The sequence below is a fragment of the Palaemon carinicauda genome, chromosome 9 (assembly GCF_036898095.1).
Source record: "Palaemon carinicauda isolate YSFRI2023 chromosome 9, ASM3689809v2, whole genome shotgun sequence".
In the NCBI taxonomy this organism is placed as follows: Eukaryota; Metazoa; Arthropoda; class Malacostraca; order Decapoda; family Palaemonidae; genus Palaemon; species Palaemon carinicauda.
The window spans coordinates 160,097,411-160,116,824 of NC_090733.1; the positions used below are offsets into that span (position 1 = coordinate 160,097,411).

The 19,414-nt window shown below is 33.4% G+C and overlaps 1 protein-coding gene across 1 annotated transcript in view; it reads left to right on the forward strand.

The window, feature by feature from the left end:
* LOC137646732 (homeobox protein goosecoid-2-like) overlaps nucleotides 1-19,207 on the forward strand; it is a 104,953-nt gene extending 85,746 nt beyond the window's left edge. The window contains exons 4-5 of the mRNA XM_068379839.1: nucleotides 15,493-15,703; nucleotides 18,467-19,207. Of these exons, the coding sequence (XP_068235940.1) occupies nucleotides 15,493-15,703; nucleotides 18,467-18,679 (424 nt within the window). The 3' untranslated portion in view covers nucleotides 18,680-19,207. The remainder of the gene's footprint in view (nucleotides 1-15,492; nucleotides 15,704-18,466) is intronic.
* The last annotated feature ends 207 nt before the right edge of the window (nucleotides 19,208-19,414 follow it).

The window sequence follows — 19,414 nt, forward strand, 5'->3', positions numbered from 1 at the left end:
ATAATAATAATAATAATAATAATAACCCATTTGGTTCAGGTGCGGAAATTAAGGTTCTTTTTACATCGCAAATGCGTACTTAAATCAAGTCACAGCATCACAGGGAAAGAGAAATGGGGGGAGCAGGTTTGCTTAAAGCAAATGAACAATGTTCCCACACTCCCTCCGTTTTCGAAGGATATTATTGCCATGACCATAAGCCACAAGCAAGTGGCTCTCATTAATGGTCCCCCATCCAGGTACCAACCACATCCAATGTTGCTCAGAAGTCACCCACTGAGAGACCACCCTATTGGCACGCCATCTACAGGAATCAACAGGAAACATTTTTTTCTTTGTATGAAATGCTTCATTTATAAGTATCTTTTTTTTGGGGGGGGGAATGTCTATCAATTTTATAAAATAACTAAAGGTAATATAAAAAATCAAATATCCAAGAAAATAGTAAAGTTAAAGTAAACAACAAAGTTGAGAATCGAATACTGAAACTATGCATTAATGAGTCTTTCTCTGTTCTTATCTAAATGAAGTAAATTAATACAGAGTTGCCAAGCGATATTATAGTTATAAAATAATACATTTTCATACACATCGCGAAATACTGACATGGATCGCAGCTTTTTAAATTACCGCACTCATGGGCACAAAACTAAAATGTGGAAAAAAATACAAATCTCATTACAACACCCCCACCCCAAAAAAAGGCCATATCTCTGCGATGAGATTACTTACAAAAATGTTTCGTGATAATTTGAACTGATTTAGAATATTTCAAATTAAAGTAATCTCATAATTACGTGTATTTAGTGAGGCGCAGCGAAGTTCATGAAAATTAACACGAAAACACGAAGTATTGATATATGTAAAATTATTTCTATAATAAAGATAGAATATATATATATATATATATATATATATATATATATATATATATATATATATATATATATATATATATATATATACACACACACACAAATACACAAATATGCTTATCTATAATATTTGAATATTTAAGAAACAATCATAAGCAAGGGACTGCTGCTTGAAGAATGTTTGAAAAATCATAAAATAGGAGAAACATTAATAGCTGAAAAAAGTCATCATTGTTTTACAGAAAAAAAAAAAATATCCATGAAAAAGGCGCACCGCTATGACGTCACCTCTAAAAACATTAAAGAACCAGTTTATAGCGAAAGACAAAAACTTATAGGCGCGTGGGTAACTAAGAATGCAAACTGAAAAAAAAAGTAAAAGAAAACATAAAAGCCACAGAGTAAATCATTATGCTAAAAGGCCACACACAAGAGAAAACAAGAGAGCGACCAGCTGAAATAACGGGCAAAGGGAATGCTAGAAGTGCCATCTTGTCACACGAACACTGCGGGGACTTCACTTTCCGCCCTTTGGAAACATCTTGCCTATCAAGGAGACACAGCCAGGAGGTGTTGCCCAACCAAACACTCCTGACGGAAGTGACGCTGGACATCAAAGGGCGCCGACGACGGCGGAGACACGCCGGCGAAGATCCCCCAAGTAGAGAGAGAGAGAGAGAGAGAGAGATTCTCAAACACACCGTTGTTTTCGAGTTCTTCCTCCTTTTCCTCTTTTAACTCTTGTCTTGCCCCAAGGTGTGGCTAATCGATCTGCCTTAGTTGTGTGAGGGATATAAATGATACAAGAGTTGCTTCGCGTAAAAATTGGGGCTTGTTGGGATGGCTGAACTCCATACAATACACAAAACCCAAAGAGAGCTCGCAAACAAATATTGATTAATAGGAAAATTGACGGCCCGTTGATAGACTGGCGGTAACGATGCTTCGCTTCAATACAGCTGAGAATTCCCCCCACCCCCCTCCCCCTCCCCCGCCCCATAGAACAGGTACAACAAACAACGACACAACAAAATTTAATGGATACAAAAACTCAAATATTAAATATATTAAAAGTAGAATGATAAATACGTTTAATGTAAATAAAATAGGATTTAAAACTTTTATTAAAAAAGTATTCACGAGTCGATATACTTTTTATTTAAAAATATATTTAGATAAATAGTAAGAATTTCCATTTTAAATACACTATATGTAAAAAATTTTAATATTTATGTAAATATACTATGATGTATTTATGTTATAAATCTTAAGTTTGTAAATATGTATTTCATAATAAAAGATGAAAAAAAATATCAGAAATGGAGGAGAAAATATATATAAGTATATGTATATATACATTATATATATATATATATATATATATATGTATATATATATATATATATATATATATAATTCATTTTACACGGAATTAGCCTTCTCCCATACACAAGTGCAAATACGATAGCTGCTTAATTCACTCATGGAAAATGGTAATACAATAGGGAAAACCCACAAACTTACACACGTACCCAGAACTAACACAATCACGTACAATCAGACAGAAACATGTTTGTAGTTGCATGAGCGGCCCAAAAGAAGCTTCATATAGAGTTTTCGTAGAGTCATGCTCTTTAATAAAGTCGAAATAAGTGTCGTCTCAAGCCAAGCTTGGCGTCTGTTATTCGAGATTCTTTAGCTAATTGTGTCTTTTGTCCGGGACTTTTGCGTAAGGGGTTTTGTTGAGGGGAAGGCACGGAGTAGGGGAGAGGAAGGTAGGGGAACGAGACACAGACAGACTTGAGGAGGAGGAGGAGGAAAGGAGGAGGAGGAGGACTTAGTTCGTAATGGAGGGGATTTAGTGATGAAAAGAGGCTGAGTTTATCACAACAATTTCTTCGTCCCTCTCTTCTTAACCTTAAGAGGAGTGATTGGATATAGGGACTTTATCATCTACTGCATTCTCTCTCTCTCTCTCTCTCTCTCTCTCTCTCTCTCTCTCTCTCTTTAGAGCTGAATACTAGGATGGATAATTCGCAAAATTCCTATACGGGTGAAAAACGTACTTTTACCAATAAAATTCTTGGGAAGAAAGTTCGTTGATGGAAATTTTCTATTCACTCTAAATATTCAGAGAGAGAGAGAGAGAGAGGAGAGAGAGAGAGAGAGAGAGAATTCTAGATATTCAGTGAGAGAGAAATAGAGAGAATTTTAGATATTCAGTGAGAGAGAGAGAGAGAGAGATTCTAGTTATTCAGTGAGAGAGAGAGAGAGAGTTAAATAATTTCGTTATCATGAAGAAAAAAAATATTCTTTCATAATAATGTCCTACACATGCAGTTCTTTAATCACAAAACCTGTAACTGGCTGTCGACATTTCGCTTTATTTCATAAGAAATGTAATCCAAAATTGCATACTTGACTTTGCTGTTAACTATTCATCCGTTTACGTTTCTTTTCGATTTGAAAGGGAACTTTTGTATCCTGAACCCGAATTGTCAATAGCTCAAAGACAGTCATTTCATAACCAAGGCAAAAGTAATTTCACAAAACATTCATTCCCATCTTTTACACGGACTTTCAACTTTTATGATCTATTTATCTATTGTATCTATAAACCAATTAAAAGTAAATTATTATTATTATTATTATTATTATTATTATTATTATTATTATTATTTATTATTATTATTATTATTTGATAGTCCACGACTCGGGAAAAAAATCAGCTTTTCTCCCATTTTCAATATCTTGTCTTTTTTAAACCATGGAGACATGTTTGTTATTTGAATGTGTCCATTATTATCATTATTATCATTACTAGCCAAACGCTACAAGCCCAAGGGCTCCAACAGTTAAGCAGCCCCGCGAGGGAAGGATAAAAGAAATAGCAAATAAATCATATATAAGTACTGAAAAAAAATATAAATTATCTTAAAATTAGTAACAACATTAAAACATATCAGTCATATATAAATAATAGAACAACACTCGTCAACCGGTTCAACAAAATAAAACTTACAAAAGGTTCAACAGCCACATTAAGATCATTCCAAAATCTGCCATAGCTGAAATAAAACTTCTAGAGTACTGTGTAGTATTGAGCCATAAGATGAAGAAGGCATAACGGTTAGAATAACTGATTATTTAGAACTACGTACAGGATGGTACAGTCTAGGAAGTTCTGAATGCAATTGATGATATGAATTATGAAAAATCTCATGCAAAATGCATAAAGAACTAACTGAATGACGGTGCCCGAGATTAATATCCAGATCAGGAATAAGGAAATTAATCTACCACAAGCATCTATCCAACAAATCAATATGAGAATCAGCAGCTGAAGCCCAAAGAGGAATTACAATACTCAAAACAAGGTAGAATGAGCATTATATAAAATTTCTTCAGGATAGACTGATCAAGGCAAAGCTTAAAAGACTTTTCCCAATAAGTTGTTTTTGTTATTGTGATATCCAAGTCTCAGTCAAATGCAATCACAGAGACGACTAAAATTTTACATAAAACTGTGAACAGATTCACTCACTCCGCCCTTGGATCGCATTGAGTCCTAATTAAATTCAAACAAATCCTACCTTGAATTCCTTTAATTTCTATTTTAAAATTTTAACTTTTTGCGTTAAGGAAGAGACTGCATCAACTAGTTCGCTTCCAGATACACTGTTAAAAATTTGCATTAAAAAACAGTAAATGTCTGGCAACATTTATTCCAGGAGTTTTACCGTTTTAAAAACGAATATATTGACGTAAAGGAGTGATATTACGGTCACCAACCCATAAAAGATAATAACAGAGCAAGGTAAAATTACGGTCGTCTGTATTTTTCTGAAATACGGTTGAGAACAGTATATTTTTACGGAGAATTACCCAAATAGAATTACATTTTTTTTATAAAAGTGTATTATCAAGGAAAGCTTTTGTCCATGGACACATGGTACCGTTTGTTTTCAGAACTAGGCTTCGCTCTTTGGACCTCTTACTATAAGTCACTCTGACCAGGGAGAAACAAAACCCCATGGATGTGTTTTCATTCCTTCAAATCTAAATATTTCCGTGAGAATAGGAGAGTAATTTCGCCTGAGCAAAAGAGAACCAAAGTTACAATGTGTTGATGACTATTTTCATTTTCCATGCGCTCTGGAAGTGTCTTGGAATAACCTCACAACAATGGGATTACGAATATGAAATAAAAAATGTTCATTTATTGGAAAAAAGTTAAACTCATATCTATATCTGATAAACTAAGTTATCAAGTGTAAAAAAAATAATATTAATAGTTACAGTATGAGGGGAGATCCAAAAGTTTTCCAATTCAACTTCCAACAACTGGTTGAACATCAATGTTTTCACGCATTCTGAGGGATACCTCAGTTCTTATGAAAGGAAAAGACTCGCACATCTATTTGGGCAAAGTTTCACCTAGAAAAAAAATCACCATTACTTCTAGCACGAGGGGATCTAAATCTAAACCCCCTACACTGTTAAAAAATTTTCATTAAAAAGCGGTAAAAGTCTGGCAACATTTATTCCTGGATTTTTACAGTTTTAAAAACGGTTACATTGACGTAAAAGAGTGATATTACGGTCACCAATCCGTAAAATATAATAACAAATTAAGGTAAAATTACGGTCGCCAGTATTTTACTGAAATACGGTCGAAAACAGTATATCTTTATGGAGAATTTCCGATAAAAATTACGGGGTTTTTTAAGTGTAGTGACACTGCGCTATCATCTACGTTTGCGATAATGTTTATGAACTCTCCCGTTATGACAAACTCACTGACTGAAATATAATGTTTTTTCAATGCCTGATTCATCTCTTATTATTGTAGAATTATTATCAGGATTATGATATATATGAGTAACTGCTGAGATCCTAATATTGGTAAATTATTATTTTTCAGAAACCCTGATTTATTGCACAATTTTAAAAATATTAAAGTAATAGACAACCAGAAGTATGGAGGGGGTTGTTATAACCTGCTTTCTATCAATGAATACTTAATTATCTACAAATATCGCAAGTGCCACTTGAAATTTCACAAGCAGGTTTGAATGTTACTTCTATTCCACAACGGTATATTTGGAGACGCCACAATTTCAATCAAACCGCAGCTTCAAATTGATATAAATACAATTATTTATACCTTTCGTTCCATCACTAAACTCAAACAAATTTAGAAACATATTAACGTTTGGGAGATGAATCTATTTTGAGATTTATATAATACTTTTAGTCCTCGGTCCTTTTCATGTCTCTTGGAGGGCAGGGAGGGGAGGAGTAAGGACGGAGGGGAGAGAAATTTAAAGGTAAACAAATTCTGATCAACCTTTGATATCAGTAAATACGACCCCCAGGCAAGGTTTAAAAATGGATTAGACACACACACAAACACACACACATGTATATATATATATATATATATATATATATATATATATATATATATATATATATATATATATATATTTATACAAAATATGTGGATATATTTATATATAAACTAACATATACAAGCTTTAATATTTATGTATGCAACAACAAACAACAACAAATTCAGCCGTTTTTAGTCCACTGCAGGACAAAGACCTCAAACATGTCATTAGTCATGTCTGGGGTTTGGCCATTTTCCTCACCACGCTGGCCACTGCGGATTGGTGATAGTGAGAGATTTTCATTTCATAGCTCACAGTAAACCAATCTAGTATAGGTGGCCCTAACTAATACAGCTTTGCTGATAATGGCGATACACGAATCCTTTCACCACGCTAAGGTGTCCCCACTCACATACAACTCATTGCCCTTTTTCACTAGGGAGTCGTTGGAAAGGATAAAAAGATAAGGAAAAATTACTGACATGTTCATTCTATAAATGCTGAACTAGTTATTCGCTTGTAATTGTACACAAACTTAAATACAAACTAGCATACTGTACAGTGAATATATATATATATATATATATATATATGTATATATATATATATATATATGATAAATTTTGCACATTTAGACGTGTTTTTCATATTCAAATAAGCCATGTATATCTATGATACATTAATGTCTGGATTCTCTTAACGACCTCGGGATTAGAGCCCCAGGCGAAATCACACAAAGACAAGAGCTTGTGACCGGCCGGGAATCGAACCCTGGTAGTCCAGGGTTCGATTCCCGGCCGGTCACAAGCTCTTGTCTTTGTGTGATTTCGCCTGGGGCTCTAATCCCGAGGTCGTTAAGAGAATCCAGACATTAATGTATCATAGATATACATGGCTTATTTGAAAATATATATATATATATATATATATATATATATACACACACATATATATATATATATATATATATATATATATAATGTGTGTGTGAGTATATATATATACTGTAATCGTGTGTTTGTGTGTTTGTGACCACTGAATTTCGTTCTTTAAAATCCTTGTTAGACAAATATCCTCACAAAAAAATGAAAGCAAACACAACACGAAAAGAATAAACATTGGTTACCATAAATTCTAAGGACATTAAAAAAAAAAAAAAAAGTAAATGAGAACTTCGCATGCAAAAAGTTTACTAAACAAAAAAAAATTAAAAAGAAAATCAACCCCCAAAAAACTATATAAAACATATCACCAACAGAACCCAAAGCTCTGTAAGGGAGAGAGACTATCTTTTAGTGCACCAGTTACTTAAAAACTAGAGCGGGGCAAATACAGCAAGAGAAAAGCGGCAAGTAAAACAAGGAACAAATAAAGAGCGCACCGAGCGTGCTACTGGAATGGAAAAAAAAATAAACATCCCTTGGAAAATATATACGAAATGGCACAGGTAAGAGCCAAACATTGTCCTGAATTTTTATATATATATATATATATATATATACAGTATATATATATATATATATATATATATATATATATATATATATATATATATATATATATATATACATATATATATGTATATATATATATATATATAGAGAGAGAGAGAGAGAGAGAGAGAGAGAGAGAGAGAGAGAGAGAGAGAGAGAGAGAGAGAGAGAGAGAGAGAGCATCTCCGGAGGTTTTTTCTTTCTTTTTCTGCATCTATTTTCGAAAGAAAAAAATACGTATACAAACAAATCTTCCACTGCAGGCAAGTCGACAGAGTTCAGTTTTCCTTAAGAACATGACGGGATTCTCGACCTTCGCGGTCTTATACGATCTCTAGTGTGTATCCCCCTACCCTCAGCATGTTACTGAAAAGGACACTAAAATTCATCTGGGTTTGCCCAGCATCTCCGTGTCAATACAGACTTGCTTTTCTAGCGAACAACTTCCTTTTTTTCATTCTCTATACTATTTTCATTTTGTAGGCTAGGTACTGCAGAGGTCCCTTGGTGGGGTGGAGCAAGGAGCCTTTTTTATTTTTTTTTATGGTGTATAACACTATCTTTTATTTTTGCCTCTCTCTCGTCGTATCTACTTCTGTAACAACTGGTGTGCACACGCACAAACACATTCATACTAAGAGAGAGAGAGAGAGAGAGAGAGAGAGAGAGAGAGAGAGAGAGAGAGAGAGAGAGAGATACTATCTGAACTGCTAAATTCTTTAATTGTATGTTTTTATTAGCATTAATTTATTAGGAATAAATGAGAAGTGGTTTCCAATATCTTTTGTTAACCTTATTCTTTAAAACACGCAGTAAATGTAAAAGACAGTTTAAAATATGCAGTCAATGTAAAAGATAGTAAATAATACATTTAATTCTTGTACTCAATTATTCCAATGACTTGGTTAAATGACCTTGTTATCTACCATTCGCCAAGTAATACTCAGAGTAATTCTTCACTCTTATTTAGCATGTGTATATAATTCAATGTATCCATATTTCGATAATCCTATTTTCGTTCAGTATAATCATAATGAAAATCAATATACTTCGCATAATTCATTTTTTTTTTATCACCAATTTCATTATCATTCTCATATACAGTATATCGGCACGTTATTGTTATTACTGCATTTTATATGATCTAAGAGTAACAATTATCATTTTTATAATAATAATAATAAATATTATTTTTATTATTCTTATTATTACTCAACACGAGCATTATGATTATCCATATGTGAAAAAGGATAAGTATGCAATATGTTTAGTAAAAAAAAGATAGATTAAAGGCATACAAAAAAGTAGCGTGAGAATATATACATGTATACATAAATCATATATATATATATATATATATATATATATATATATATATATATATAGATATATATATATATATATATATATAATATATATATATATATATATATATATATATATATATAATATATATATATATATATATATATACTTGAGAATATATCTTTCAGTCGAGTCTTATGAACAATTAGCAAAATAACTCGGTGGACTCAATAATTTTTTTTTCATAATAATAACATTCAGATGTCTTGGCTAATATGCTATCGGTAATTTTCAAACACATGAACATAGGAAATCAATAAAGGAATTAACTTGACGAATTTCATCTTGGAACCTGACTTCACAAAAGTGGAATGTTGACAAATCGTAGGTGTTGACTTTAAGGACCACTTACCCGAATAAAATTAAAGAAATGTTTGATAATATCATATTTTTCTCTATTTCTTTCATTAACTGTTTCTTGGTCAATTACATACATATACATAACACAATATGAATAGATATACAAACATACTATTAACATTATAGTTTTTGACATTTATTTTTCCTATTAACATAACTATCATTATTACAATTTCAACTGCCATCCTAATTCAATACTGCAAGGGAAAGTAGTCAAGCATAAAAAAGAAACGAAAAATAAATAATAAGCTATATAAAATGAAAACAGTATGACATTGAAAATAATAAATACATGACTGTGTAAAAGGAAGCCATGATAATCTTCAATATGAAGATCAACGATTAATCTAAAGAGTCAACCTCTTCAAATCTTACCAGATATTTCAAACTAGCCTATGAGGCCTGCGTGTTCGTTTAAAAAAAAATACCAGAAGTGCAATGTTCAGAAATGTGTGCTTGAGTGTACCTTTAAGGAAAAAGAGTAAAATTATATATATATATATTATATATATATATATATATATATATATATATATATATATAGTATATATACATACATATACATATATATATATATATATATATATATATATATATATATATATATATATATATATAATTATATATTATATATGTGTGTGTGCTTGTCTGTGTGTGTGAATAATTGCATTGTGTGCTGAATGCAGTATCTTTGTATGCAATCACACCTGTCAGCATACAAAAATAGAATGCGTATGCATAAGAGATGATTTTCAGCATACACGATACAATAACATGGACGTTAACTAAATTTGTTTAGATAGCATGTATATGCACAAATTCTAGTATATAGGAGTTATAAAGAATTGATAAAATTTCATACGATAAACTAAAGAATCTCTCTAGAAATCCTGTACTATCACGTTTCCATCTCTTTGTCAACTCCTTCATTTCCCGTCAACCTTGTCATTTCTACCCTCATGTCGCACTGGATGAAAATGAAAACACTAAAGCCGTGATAAAGGTGTGAGAGATACATGCGGTGATGTGATATGTGGAAAGCCGATATAGCAAAGGCAGCCCAGCGATTGGTTATGGCTGAGCGTGACGTCACAGCTCAGGTGGTCTATGAATGGTCAGGTGCAGAAGGCATCTTCCGATATTGATTTCTTTTATTTGTCGGACAGATCTGACGACGAGTGTGTCCCGATCACCGATTGGTCAAGCAGATGTCATCCTCGGGGAGGATTCCAGCGCTCTCATTGGTTAAAGGACATCATCCTAAATCCAGAGACCCGACCAAGATCCAAAGAAATAGGACGTAATTGAAGAAGTCTTTCTACGTCAGATTTTCAATTTTTTTTCCCCCGGGGAATTGCGCTTCGGCGGCGAACGATCTCGGTATGTCATCAGATGCTTTCGTCTAGTCGTCCGTCTATCGCTGTAAGGGCGGGGTGGGGTTGGAGTGTTATAAAATGAGAACGGCAAAGATATATGCTAGCTTGTAACCCTGCACTTCTGGTCTAACCCACCGCATTCCACGCATGTTCTGACGGAGACGGTGGCGCAGGAGAGAGGTCACATACAAACAAGAAGGGCTCCCACCAATATGCCGATATAGGGATTTTCCCTATACCCGATATAGAGATTTTCCCTACACCCTATATACAAATTATCCCTATATCTGATATACTGTAGATGTTTATACCCGCTGGCTGCCTTCGACTTGTGAATATCCCATATTCATCCGCAATGCCTTTCACTAGAAGGAACGTTGACGACGGTCAAGTAAGCCGTGGTACGTTGGTTTATCTAGTAATACAAACTGGCGTCACATATACAATAAATAAATCAGTGTCCTATCATCATTGTTCGTTCAAATTGGCTTAATATTCACGATTATTGCCGCAATTATTATTAACATTCTTTAAATTACTTACATTGATTTATTCAATTACTTTGATATTTCAAAGCAGCGTTACCGTCACATATCTCATGGATTGATTGATTATATTAGGTTTGATTTAGGTTACTTTCGATCAACTTGAGTTAGCATAGACTAAGAAATTAAAGACTTTCAAGGAAAAAGAGGGAAGAAAATAGTTAAATAGAGTACAGTGAATAGGAGAAACCAACATCCTCTTTTTAACACCGCTATTTTGTATTCATATGCTTGCTAGGCATATATATACGTGCTATATCACATCATTATCGATCAATAAATCTACGACGAAATTCTCATCATTATCAACAACATTCAAGTTAAGTATCTACCTCTTTTATTTATTGTTTCATAGCCAAAAGGTGTCAGGACAGATCCTTCAGACGTTGCCACACGGCCACCGGTCATGTTTCTTGAAATCTCTCAGTAACTTGTCCCTAATATTTTTTTTCTTAGTGACAAATATCGTTTCGCATAATCATGTACAATCAAAGGTACCGATGCTCGTTAAAACAACGCCCCGTAGTTTGATATAAGGTAACTCCACTCATTTCTGGCACTACTTCATGGAAGTAAATCAATCAATTATGCGCCTCTCGGTCCGCTCTTTGGCAGGCCATATAATATTTCTATCTCACATTCCCAGAAAATCGAAGTTATGTACATATGCAGGAATATACATGGCGTCATTTCTGGCATTTTATTTGACAAATTTAGAAGATAATTCATGGAACTATATCGAACAATTATTTGGTAAATGGCTTGGTGAGTCAGGCACCATCTTAAAAAGACATTTTTTATCATGTTGACAAAACATCAGTGGTCTTTACGCTATCTATAAACTAGGAACACAGAATAATTCTTCTTCACATCTCTCTCTCTCTCTCTCTCTCTCTCTCTCTCTCTCTCTCTCTCTCTCTCTCTCTCTATATATATATATATATATATATATATTTATATATATATATATATATATATATATATATATATATATATATTTATTTATTTATATAGATAGATATATGTATATATATATTTATATGTATATACATATATGTATATACATACATATATATATATATATATATATATATTCAGACTGCAGATTTTGTGAGAACATTTGTCTTAGCGACCTTTCATATAATTTTCATATATGCTAATTTAACATTATCTTTACCAATCCAGCTATAAAAATTTTATTTATGAAGCAAAACAAACAGTATAAATTGGGTATCTAAGAATGTTTACCTCTATTAAAAAAAAAATCTAAACATTTATTACAGATATTAAAAATCTTGATGTGCATACTTGTAAGTAAGTGCAGCAAGTACATGAAAGATAAGTACCTAAGCCATCTAAAAGAAAAGAAAATTATTTAATCCTGAAATACAATTATGCTTAATAATGTTTAATGCTTAAATTGTTCAAAACTAAATACTTAATAAAAAAATAGTCAAAATAAATACAAGGCAAATAAAACAATCTGTATATCCTGATTTTTCCAGAATGAATATTCCTTAATTATTTAATAATATTCCATTATAATTTTGAAGAGCAATTAGATATTCGTTATCTCTTGGTCGTCTCAGTATCTTCTGCTTTAATAAAACAAAAAGACAATGAAAAGAGTTTTCATAAAAATAATAAGATAATAAGAGGAAGAGGAGCGCACACCATGAGCGTTAGGTGTTACGAAGTAAATTATTTATAAATTCAATTCGAAATATTTTTTCTTTTTTTGAAAAAAAAATCTACTTTGAATACTAAAGGACGAAAATATGAACGTATTTTAAATGCTGTACTAAGAAAAACATCATAATATAAAATAGAAAATAATAAATTTTAATCTAAAACGATTCTCGATATTTATTTACCTCTGCTTTTCGTTACTTTTTCGTTTATAATTCTATTATCTTCACTAATGCAGTTATAGCGAGGAAGAGAAAGAAAACTCTCAATACGATCAAATTTACAAATGGATATTTCATATTTTTCTATATATAATTTTATTAAATTTACCCTTTCTTGAATGGCAATTTAAGATAAATACATACCCTAAAATTATTCTCTGTACTTAAAGTAAACCCAATTCTCCCTGTAACGGTTAATTCTAAAATGCAATAAAAGGATATTTAATAAAAGGTATTTTTCAGCGAGTTTGAAGATTAAAAATGAAAGTTGATTTAACCTTAAATCTATATTACAATTTTTTCGAATCAGGAGCGTTGCAGAAAAAAAAAAGAAATTATATCATTCCTCTTTGTTGGTTGTTATGGTTATCAAAAAATACTAAATAATATTTGATAAAAAGTGCGCATACTTTTGAATGATTCTTCTTCTGTCCGTTTTGAGATTTATGCAAGTTGTTGGTTATTGAACTTCATAAAAATACTTCCATAATAATTTTTGGAAGGAACTTTTCGTGTCAAATTCTAAAGAAACCACCGTCTTGGGATAGTGCGCGCGCTCTCTCTCTCTCTCTCTCTCTGCCATAATCTACAGAAACCACCGTCTTGGAAAAACTCTCTCTCTCTCTCTCTCTCTCTCTCTCTCTGCCATAATCTACAGAAACCACCGTCTTGGAAAAACTCTCTCTCTCTCTCTCTCTCTCTCTCTGCCATAATCTACAGAAACCACCGTCTTGGAAACACACTCTCTCTCTCTCTCTCTCTCTCTCTCCGCATATCGCAAAAGTATAATGGCAAACCCCAACCCGACCTCCCCTTAAAAGTCATAACAAACATCTCTATTACAACGCAAAAACTCCTTTGTGACCTACCACTCTACATCCCAACTCGTTCCCCCTTTCAACAATTTTCCAAAAACATATGTTCTTTTAGCGCAGCCAGTCTTCGCCCTCCCAATACCGCTTTGCCCCTCCCTGGGGTCCCCCTCTTCATACCCCCTTAAACCCAACCCTCAATATCACATCGAGACACCGCCTACTAACAAGTTGTAAGTCACAAAGGGTTCACCGAATACATATGGTCGTAGATATCGAGCCAATCCTTTGTTTTTATTATGTTTCCCCTTCTGTCCCACCACAGAATTTCCACCCTTTCAAGACTCTAGAGACAAATGGCAGCTATGGGGAATGTCTACGGCTTGTCGACACCACATTTCATTGTATTATGTTAATCTTTTCATACTTCTCTTGTTTGTGAGATTTTACTTAATGAAATTGGTCTTTTATTGTGATCTATATCATTATTATTGATTCGATTACAATTTTCTTAGCATTGATATCTATTATTAATGTTAATTTTGAATCGGTAGTCAATTACTGCAAACCTGTTGACAATGAAAATATGCATTAAAATAAAACAATCAAAATCCGAAAAAAGGCTTGAAGTATCTAGACTAATTACTGAAAAAAAATTACTTTTTACACTTGTTGACTCCTGAAGCGATTCTTGTCAACTTAAACATTAGATTGTGAATACAGAAAGTGATGAAATCGCGAGAAAAGATTGAAATTTTAATAAACAATGGGAAACCAAGAAGTCATTATTTCAACTTCAGTTTCCTCTTTTATCACATTTTACGGAAGACGTCTTTGGACTAACTAACTGATTTACGCTACTGAAACTGATTCCTCATTACTTTGTTACCTAACCTGAGTAATAAAGTTGGTAAATGATTGTCATATATATATATATATATATATATAAATATATATATATATATATATATATATGTATATACCTCGTATATACAAACATATTTTTATATACTTATGTGTGTGGATTTTGTGTCTGTCAGTCTGTTTCTAAGTACCATATATATATATATATATATATACATATAAATATACCTTGTATAAATAAACATATTCGTGTATGTTTATATATGTATGTGTATTTTCTGTGTCTGTCAGTTTGTTCCGAAGTACAAAACCAGGTTGTTAAAATGATCCATACAATAATAATATTATGAACTACGAGTACATATCATGAGTACATATGTAAAATAAGAAAATATATAAAAGAACATCAAACATGCCAAAAAAAACTAATGTTAAGCCAACTTTTAAAACATTGTCTCCGGAAATTCCATCTCAATTTCAACCTCTTCTTCTGCAGAGATGGTCCCGGCGGTGAGCTCTCCCACCTAGACGGCTACCGGTATGACCAGCAGGGCGGGGGCCAGAACCGCACCAAGCGCATGCGCACCTCCTTCAAGCACCACCAGCTCAGAACCATGAAGTCCTACTTCAACCTCAACCAGAACCCGGACGCCAAAGACCTCAAGCAGCTGGCGCAGAAGACTGGCCTGTCCAAGAGGGTTCTTCAGGTAAGGTGAAGGAAGAACTTGAAGCTCTCGTTCTGTTTTCATTTTTCTTTCTTTTTTTTTTTTTCCTCAATAATGTTTTCCAGTAACAGCATGTATAACACAAAAGGTAGTCCGGATGTTGTTACGCCGTCACGCAGTCATTATTGTTACAGGGCAGTTTCTGGTTTACTGCCTCGCCAGATTACGCTGTGAATTACATGGAAACGGTTTTATGCGAGTGATTACTCAAATTCGCATTTGAATTTCAATGGTTCCCTAACGAGGAGACAACCTCGAAATTCTGCGTCGGAGGAAATGAGCAGTGTCATAAAAAATATTTGATTTGTAGAGCCATCACACGGGACATCATTTTACTATCTGCATGATGACATAAACGGGGCGAAATTGCATAAATTGGTCGATTGCAGTAAATATACGACGTAATTCGGCATTACCAAAAATGCTAAATCCATAAGTCAAAAGATTTTACAAATGTTTGATGCACAGCAGGATTTTAGATTACTCAGACAAGCACCAGATGGGAGGTAATATTTATAACAATCTTTTTCACTTCTTTCTCATTACTCTCTGCCTTACAAGAGATACGAGTTTAACCGGTCGTCAATAGATTTAATGATTGTTAGACTATGGTTTGCATTAAATGAATTATCAGTTAAGGCAATACATACCTTCAACATATTTTTTCTTACTTAGATATACACTGGCAATGCTGGCCTATTGATATTCCACAGATAAACCAACTCATTCTATACATGTCCTTTATTTCACTTTCTTTGCTTCAAATTTACAGCTTTCGGTTACCAAAATATTTTCTTAACGTGGATATATCCGTCAAAAAATATCGGTGATCAACGAACAAAATGTTACTTTAATATTTCTTTTAATATTGGTCTATACTCTATAGGGATTAAAGAGATAGGCCAATCTATTCCATATATCTTCTATTATCCTTTCAATCTCAATTAGGAAAAGTTTTGTGTTATGCCTCAAGTCGAACTCAATAACAGATAGAATATTAATACTACACCTATATATAATATGCACTATTTTCACCATGTTGATTATAAAGCTAACTTGAGATTTCCGACTACTGCGAAAATTTCAACAAGACTAATCAACTACCAGTAATGAAACTCACTAAGATCACATGGAGATCAAAACATGGGACTCGAACTTAGGCTCAGCTATTAAAATTACTTTCTTGTCATTTTCTTTTGTGAAATAAAAATTTCGAAGGTTTTCTGTGCAATTAAACGCTGCAAACTATGAAGGGGAAAGTAAATGTTTCTCCAAAATCCTAAACCGGACTTTCACTTGAGTAAAAAAGAAAAAGAAATAAGTTACATATTGCGAGTGAATCGTTGAAAGATTTTCAACTTTTTAGTATTTTTCTTCTTTATATGAATATTATAGTGAATTTACTGGAATACTTTAAAATGGATAACAATTGCTTAGAATGAGGCTCACTCTATAACACCTATCTTCTTATCCTTGACAGAAAAGTAAAAACGTATAATTTCTACTTTAAAATTAGACTGAATAGTACTATTCTTGAGAGAAAATGTAAACACGTATAATTTCTTCTTTAGAATTAGACTGAATAGTATTATTCTTGAGAGAAAATGTAAACACGTATAATTTCTTCTTTAAAATTAGACTGAATAGTATTATTCTTCAGATAAAATGTAAACACGTATAATTTCTACTTTAAAATTAGTGTGAATAATAGTTATAATATTCCCTAGAACTGATAAGATAGTCACATAGTCACAAGTTTAAAGAAAAAAAGTTACAAAATCCATTTATAGAACGGGATAAAAGTTTTAATTGGAAAAATACTTTAACTAGACAGTAAAACGATTCCATATACTTCCTTTCTCGTGTAATAATATTATCTTTTGAAAAATAATATTTCTAAGCCTTAGGATTTAATGTTTACAGAAATGGAACAGAGTTACCAAACGGAAAAATACAGGTAAATTAGGGTTACTTGCCTTGACTAATAATCTACGTTTGCCCAAGAGTGTAATCATCGATCTAAACAAGGTACGATTAGGATGTATATGTGATAGGATTCTCGGACGAAATGCAGGAATCCTTTCAATATTATATCAAGGAAAATATTAACAATCAGTAATGACACATGCTTGCCTATTGCAACTGAAAACACGCGAACACCAAAACACAACAGTAAAACCAGTGAACTGAATGTTGAGTGTTTAAGCCCTTTTAAGAGAGAGAGAGAGAGAGAGAGAGAGAGAGAGAGAGATTTGCGAGGAATTAATAGCATTGCCACTGGGTGGCATTTCCCAGGAACGTTGCATCCTTTGGCTTGTCTTAATTAAAGGAATTAAGGACTTTCAATGAAGATTGAACACGTATCATATAGAGCATTTCATGCGGTGCAGGATATCGTTGATGACTTTTTAATGGAGGCCGGTGGTACCGGAAGATTAACCACCCCCCCTCTCTCTCTCTCTCTCTCTCTCTCTCTCTCTCTCTCTCTCTCTCTCCTATGTATTTGGAAGTTAAATGATGATTGTCACATAACTGATATCTCAAACTAATCTACGAGTTTTTGTGTTTATGTATTAATCGCTAGCATAATTCAAAACTAACAACTAATTTAAGGAAGTTTTAAACAGCCCTTTTCCCCAAAAAGAGTGAAATATGACGATCAATGAATAAATATTCTGTTAGCAAACTTAATCCAATAGTTAGGGTTTGATGATAAACCAATTTTCTTCTCCTCCCCCAAACCAGGTGTGGTTCCAGAACGCCAGAGCAAAATGGCGTCGAAACATGTTGAAACAGGAGCAGGACAGACACCTCGAGAACAAGATGAAGGAGCCAGCGAGCCTGCTGGGCGACCTCCGACCCGTCGACTCCATGGGTCCTGGAATCACCGACCTCTACTCCATGTCATCCGGAGACGAAGGAAGCCAGTCCCTCCAGTTTACCGACATGTGTCAGTAGATCCTCGGCAGAATGTGAATGTGCGTATCAAATGGAGATTAAATAATAATCTGTAATTTATCAGTGCGTCGGGAGATTCTTCTTCTTCTTCGACACTGCACCTTTATAACCACTCCTGTTCGCGCGGCCGCTTCGATGACCTCTCCCAGACGAGATGAGGTCATCTCGAGGTGACCCAGGAGAAACATTTGGAAATCCAAATTGCCTGATCTCTCGGCTTTTTTGTCCAAAGAGTTTTACAAAATGGTTTTAAGCTTGGCGGCGGAATTCATCATTGAATGATGGATACTCTGTTGTAGCCTCTCGGAAAAGGTTCAGCAAAGTGTAAGTTGACCGCAAGTTAAGAGGTTTTTCTTTATCTTCAAACGAGCTCATGATAATTTGTTTCAACATGGCGGAAACTATGGCAAGGATTAATTCTTTTCAAGTTAGGTGAACGGCAAAAATCATGAGGTTTTTATTCAAGCGTTGATCTTGAAAAGTCTGTGCAGTACCTGTACGCATACATTTTATATGCATAAGCACAAAATAGCGTGTGTGTATATATATATATATATATATATATATATATATATATAGAACCTGCATCACATCGGCACATATTTATACATGCTAGGAAAAACTCTGTTCACAGACTGTAAGGGATACGATGGGCTTCGTCAAAATGGGAGACCAAAACCCAACAATACAGTAGTTGTTCTCATAAAGAAATTTGATTCCGGACCCATTTCGCCG